This window comes from Gracilinanus agilis, unplaced genomic scaffold (assembly GCF_016433145.1).
Source record: "Gracilinanus agilis isolate LMUSP501 unplaced genomic scaffold, AgileGrace unplaced_scaffold22557, whole genome shotgun sequence".
Taxonomy (NCBI): domain Eukaryota; kingdom Metazoa; phylum Chordata; class Mammalia; order Didelphimorphia; family Didelphidae; genus Gracilinanus; species Gracilinanus agilis.
Window position 1 is genome coordinate 1 of NW_025354200.1, and position 5724 is coordinate 5724.

Consider the following 5724-nt stretch of genomic DNA (forward strand, 5'->3'; position numbering starts at 1 on the left):
AAAAAAAAGAGCTGCCACCATCTTAGACTTTTGTGAAAAATATACCTTCTCTAGGTTATAAATCAGATTATGCTCAGGGATTAGCTCTCCTCACAATGATTTCTACCTCACTTTACTTTTTTAAGACAAACCGGCCCCAGAGCTGTAAAATGCAAAATGGAGGCCGTTGCCAGGAGGTTTCAGCAAAGTCTAAGTCTGGAAGAGGCTGGCAATGACGGACTCCCTTTCCAGCGGGAAGGAGCATCCCAGCAAACACAATGGGGTGCACCAGAGGTGGGAACCAGCTCGTAAAGAGGCTCAGCCACAGCTCCCACCCGAAATTAGAAACGTTCCTAAAGCGGCAGCTGGAAGCCAGGCTGCCGGGGTCCTCACCTCGGCCGTAGGCCCTGGCCTTCTTCGGATTGAGTTTGGGCTTAAGGGGGGCTCCCGGCTTGAGCTTGGCTTTGGGGAACTGGGACAGGTAAGTCATGACCGAGTGTTCGTCCACGTTGGGGTGAATGATCTCTTCAGGGGTGATGACCTGAAAGAGAGCACAGCGGTCAGCGCTCGGGCAGACAATGAACAAAGGAATATTGAAAACTCTCTGAAAGAGACCCGGGAAGAAGACGGTGATGATGAGCCTTCAGTCACCTCAGAGGGACTCATCCCATGAAAGTTGGGGCTTCTTTCCCCCAATGGGGCTCTGGGCTGCGGAAGGGAGACCAGACAGAACTCGACACGCCCCACTCTTCCTTCTCTACCACCCATCCCCGGCTCTCCAGTCACCCACATGCCATTCCTCAATAGTGGCCAGCCTCAAAGGCTCCCCAGCTTCTGCCAACGGTCAGCACTAGCCCTAATAAAATGGCAAAAGGCAAATTCCCTCAAAGCTGCACCATCCTCGAAGGTCTTCGTTCAGGAGAAGAGGAGGAGAACCGGCGCTGATTCTGCGCCGTCTGGGTGCCACGTGCTTTACAAGCATCTCCTGTGACACGTGTGTGGCCTCTCCTGCAGGAGCTGGTCAGCGGCTACTCCCTGCCAGGCTTTTTGCCCATCCTGTTCTGCTGCCACCGGAGCAGCTCCTTTAACAGAAAAGATAGCGGCCGGCCGCCTCTGCCTGGAAGAACTCTCACTGTCTAATGAGCCAGAAAAGCACACCGACGTTGAGATGCTCAGTAGCGACACCACCATGGCCATCTGTCTTCCCCCAGTGGTAGTTCTAGTCCTCCTGGCGCTTACGCTCTCCCCGAGGGCATAAACTATCATTTTTTTCCCTTTGTGTTTCTAGTCCTGGCGCATAGTAGGACCTCGATCACGGCTTCCTGAACGCCGTGACCGTAGAAAAAGACTCAGACCACCAAAGAGAACGGAGGAGGGAAGGGCTCTTACCTGTGGGACTCCCAGCCAGTCATCCGCCTGCTGCATGGCTTCCCGGGCATTGTCCACAGGCTTCGAAGGATCCCAGGATTCCCAGTCGGGGCAAAGCCCTGAAGTATAAAGGAGATGTTAGCTAGACACTACGCAAAGGGAAGTGCTGGCAGGGAATGAGACGGAGCAAGGCTGCTGCTCAGTCCTTCCTGGGCTTTCTTCAAAGCCAAGAGGAATTATATAAACTGTATCAGCAAGTCAAGGTAGTCTACAGGTCATGTCTCACCTTCCGGGAATTTGCAAAAGATCAGACAATCATCCTGCAATGGTCCGAGGAAGAATTCCCCCAACACTGAGCATGTTCCTTCAGAGTTCTCTCCAGCTCTAGGACTCAATTATTATCTTCCTTTTCTTTCATGACCAACTCTTGATGACCCCATTTGGGGCCTTTCTTGGCAAAGATCCTAGAAGAGTGTGCCCTTTCTTTTTTCAGCTCATTTTACAAAACTGAGACAGGTTAAGTGACTTGGCCAGGGTCACACAGCTACTCACTGTCTATGGCTGCCTTTATATTCCTTTACTATAATACAATAAAGCTTAAATTAAAAGAAATTCACCAGCTCATCCTAGGAGTGTTGTTGTTTTTAAACATGGGTAAAGGGTCTAGAACTTGATGTAGGAAAGTGATTTATGTCAGGTCACTTTATCTTAAAATTCCACATTTTCCCAATATCCATTGAGACCCTCTTTCCCAAGAAGCAATGGACTGGCCAAGCCTCTCTTTCCTTGTTTCATCTCAGTCACTGCAAACAAAATGAGTCAGTAGGACTCAAGGGGAACTCCTGGTTCCCAATCAGTTCCTAAGAGGAACAACTTCAGCCTTGAAGGCCTCCAGAACGTGGCCCCACTAGAGCCACTCAACCTCATCACTAGCAATTTCTCCACCTTCACCCTCTTCCTTAGTCTCGTCGGCTTCCTCAACTCCCCTGCTAAGCTCATTCCAACCTATTCACCTTGGCCTATGCTGTTTCTTCATCCCAGAGAATCAAAATTCCACCAGGCCTTTTATTGTGTAATTATTTAATTCTAAACTTGGTAACCATCAATAAAACTCTGAAATAAGCAATTTTTAACTACAGGCTACATAAAGCAACAAATTCCAAACTATTTCATTTGTCGTTTCCTTCATAAATAGGTTGACTACCAATTCCTAGCACTGAGCAAATATGCTCGCTCTCTGTCTCTCTCTCTCTCTGTCTCTCTCTGTCTCTGTCTCTCTCTGTCTCTCTCTGTCTCTCTCTCTGTCTCTCTCTGTCTCTCTCTGTCTCTGTCTCTTCCCTTCCCTCCCCCCCTCTCTTTTTAGTAAATATGGGGGACTCTGGGCATGGAACACTGAATAAATAGTCAGCTTCAATTCCTGGGTTGCGTAGTTTTGCTAAGCTGCCATGTTTTGCCCTTTCTATTCTTTGTTACAAGGAATGACTTCCTCTCCCTATCTAAACTTGGAAATGAAGGTTATGTGAAAAAAAGACATCAACTGAAATTTTAAGAACATTATTCTCCCTGCCCATCCTTCCAAATCTGGCTTAAATCCTACCTGCCCCAAGAAGCTTTCTCCAGGGATTCCATCGCAGACTCCTCTCACCTTCCTTGGGGCTCTTACTGCACTTATCGTCTAGATCACTACTCAAAATATAGGTTCTTGTCACACATTAGTCTGAGGCCATTTCCTCCTCCTCCTCCTCTTAGTTCAGAAATTCCTAGCCTCCTTGTTCCTCTTTCATATTCTATTCCCTCCTAAAGGTCTTCCCAGAGTGCTCACTTAGCACAGAACCTTCCTCTAGTTGGCTCCTTCCTCCCAGAACTTCCATTTTGAGGAAAGTGCTCAGGCCCACCGTGCCCACAGATTCTTCTTCGGGCTCTGCTCTTGACAGGATTTTTTTCCCTCTCCCAACCCTGCTGATACCCTCTCCTACTTCCTACCACCTGAACTTCTTTTTTATGTGTTATCTTCTTCTATTAGAGAGGAAGTACCTTAGGGTCTGGACTATGGATCATTCTGCTTTTACTTGTACATGGTACAATCCCTAGTACTTAATAAGTGCTTGATAAATGCTTGACTTGACTTCACCAGCGCACTGCCAGAAATGGATATTTCTATTTCTCTAATGGCTCTCTCAACCAGGGAAAATACTGCTTCATCCCACTAATCTCGAAACAAAAGTTAAAAAAAAAAAGTGCCTGAATTTTTCCTTGAAGTTCTACTGACATCCTCTCAGTGAATCAGAATTCTGACTCTAGAAATATTATTTCTAAGATTAACAAGTAAAAGAACCACACCTACCCCCAACTCCCATGTCCCGCTAGCCCACCTAGAATTCAGAACCTGGGAGCAGAGAACTGAACAACCCGGTAAAGGAACATTATTTGATGTGTGAGTGGGGCAGTGTTTATAGACTATGCTAGGCAGCCCAAGTTAGGATAGTTGAGTCCAGTCAATCATGCATGGACAATTACGAAGGTAGTCTCTTTCTGAAATGTACTAAATCTAAATCTATGACCCCCTCAGAGATCGTGATCATTAAGGCTGGTCATGAAGCAGAAGAGAGTTGGCCAGAGCAGAGGAGAAGCTGATTGTATTGCTGGCCTCTAGGTGTTTTGTCTTCTTACAGCTCATACTGACCAAGCCCACATCCCAGGAGAGAGACTAGCCTGAGTAGGTGCCCACTCCTGGTCCAGGGTTTAAGGTCTGTGGACTCAAGAAGTTATACCCAGGGCAGTTGGGTAGATGGCTCAGTAGAGAGCCAGGTCTGGATACTGGAGATCCTGGATTCAAATCTGGCCTTAGACACTTCCTAGCTGTGTGACCCTGGGCAAGTCATTTAACCCTCATTGCCTGGCCCTTATCATTCTTCTGCCTTGGAACCAAAACTTAGTATTGAGAGTTTTTAAGGATATGACTCTAGGCCTTTGGCAGGAATGCAGATGAAGGTCAATGCTATCATGGGTCTATTGCTAAGTCACTTAGACAAGTATTTTCCCTTTCAGGTCTCTATTCCTCAGAGGGGAACTAAACCAAGGAGTCCCTCCCAGGTTTCCATGAAGCCTGGAGATCACTGAGGGATGCCAGATCCAGACAAGCACTTACCTGGGGCACAGCTGTCCACGAGGGCTCCCAACGCTTTGCCATCTTGCCAGTTCTGGTTAAAGTTGGTGATGGGCAAATATGGGATCTTGTTTTGAATCCAACCTAACAGCCTCTGCTTTGGAGTTTGCTTCTTGGCATCATCATCTCCTTCATCTTCCCACACAGGCATGGAAATCGAGTAGTGGAGAATGAGGGTCCAGACCAGGCCAAGAATGAGCTTCAGGTTTCCATCCACAATGGCTTTGCTATCTGCGGAGGGAGACAGAACAAGAGACACTTAAGTTCACTCATTCTTCAAGATGGAGCCTTTAGAATTCCAACTAGTCCAACTGGGCAAAGTACCGGATTCTACCATATTCCATAAAGTTATGGCCGCGTGAAGTATTCCTCAGGACCAAACGATATCCCCGTGTCAATAAATATCAAAGACAAAAGCAACCTCTTGGTCTCCAAACTAGTCCAAAGAACAAAGGAGGCTGAAGTTCATTCATTCTTCAACACAGATCCTTTAGAATTCCTCTCGAGGTCCAGTGGGACAGAATACGATGGGATCTACCATATTCCACACAAAGCAATGGCTTAATGAAGTATTCCTTGGGAACAAACAACACTCCCAAACAAAAGGAATCAGTCGATCAATATTTATTGAACACCTGCTGTGTACTACACTCTGTGCTGAGCACTGGCACAGCCCCGGCTCCAAACTAGTCCAAAATGGACATAGATAAAATCTAAAATCTGAGAAGAGCAAATAAAGAGTTTCCATTAGGATTAAAGGAAACCATAGCATTTCCCATACAGTGGAAAGAAAGTTAAGATTGGAATCCAGAGGATCTAGGGTTGGATTTCTCCACTAACCTCTGTTACCCTGGGCAAGTCCCTCAACCTCAATTTCTTCATTTAAAATGAAGGCACTGGGGGGCAGCTGGGTGACTCAGTGGATTGAGAGCCAGGCCTAGAGACGGGAGGTCCTGGGTTCAAATCCAGCCTCAGACACTTCTTAGCTGTGTGAGCCTGAGCAAGTCACTTGACCCCCATTGCCTACCCTTACCACTCTTCTGCCTTAGAACCAATACGTAGTATTGACTCCAAGACAGAAGGTGAGGGTTTAAAAATAAATTAAATAAATAAATTAAATAAAAAACGAAGGCACTGGACTAGCTGAACTCGTAGGTCCTTTCCAGGACAGTGAGGTGGGACAGTAGATAAAGCATGAGGCTTAGAATCAG

General features: G+C 46.7%; 1 protein-coding gene across 1 annotated transcript; it reads right to left on the reverse strand.

The window, feature by feature from the left end:
• Positions 1-24: 24 nt before the first annotated feature.
• On the reverse strand, positions 25-4744 carry LOC123254453 (filamin-B-like; the record flags this gene model as incomplete). Its single annotated transcript, XM_044683473.1, has 3 exons — positions 25-520; positions 1369-1466; positions 4496-4744. Coding segments are annotated over 3 exons (755 nt in total), but the record flags the coding sequence as incomplete, so codon positions are not given.
• Positions 4745-5724: the final 980 nt, after the last annotated feature.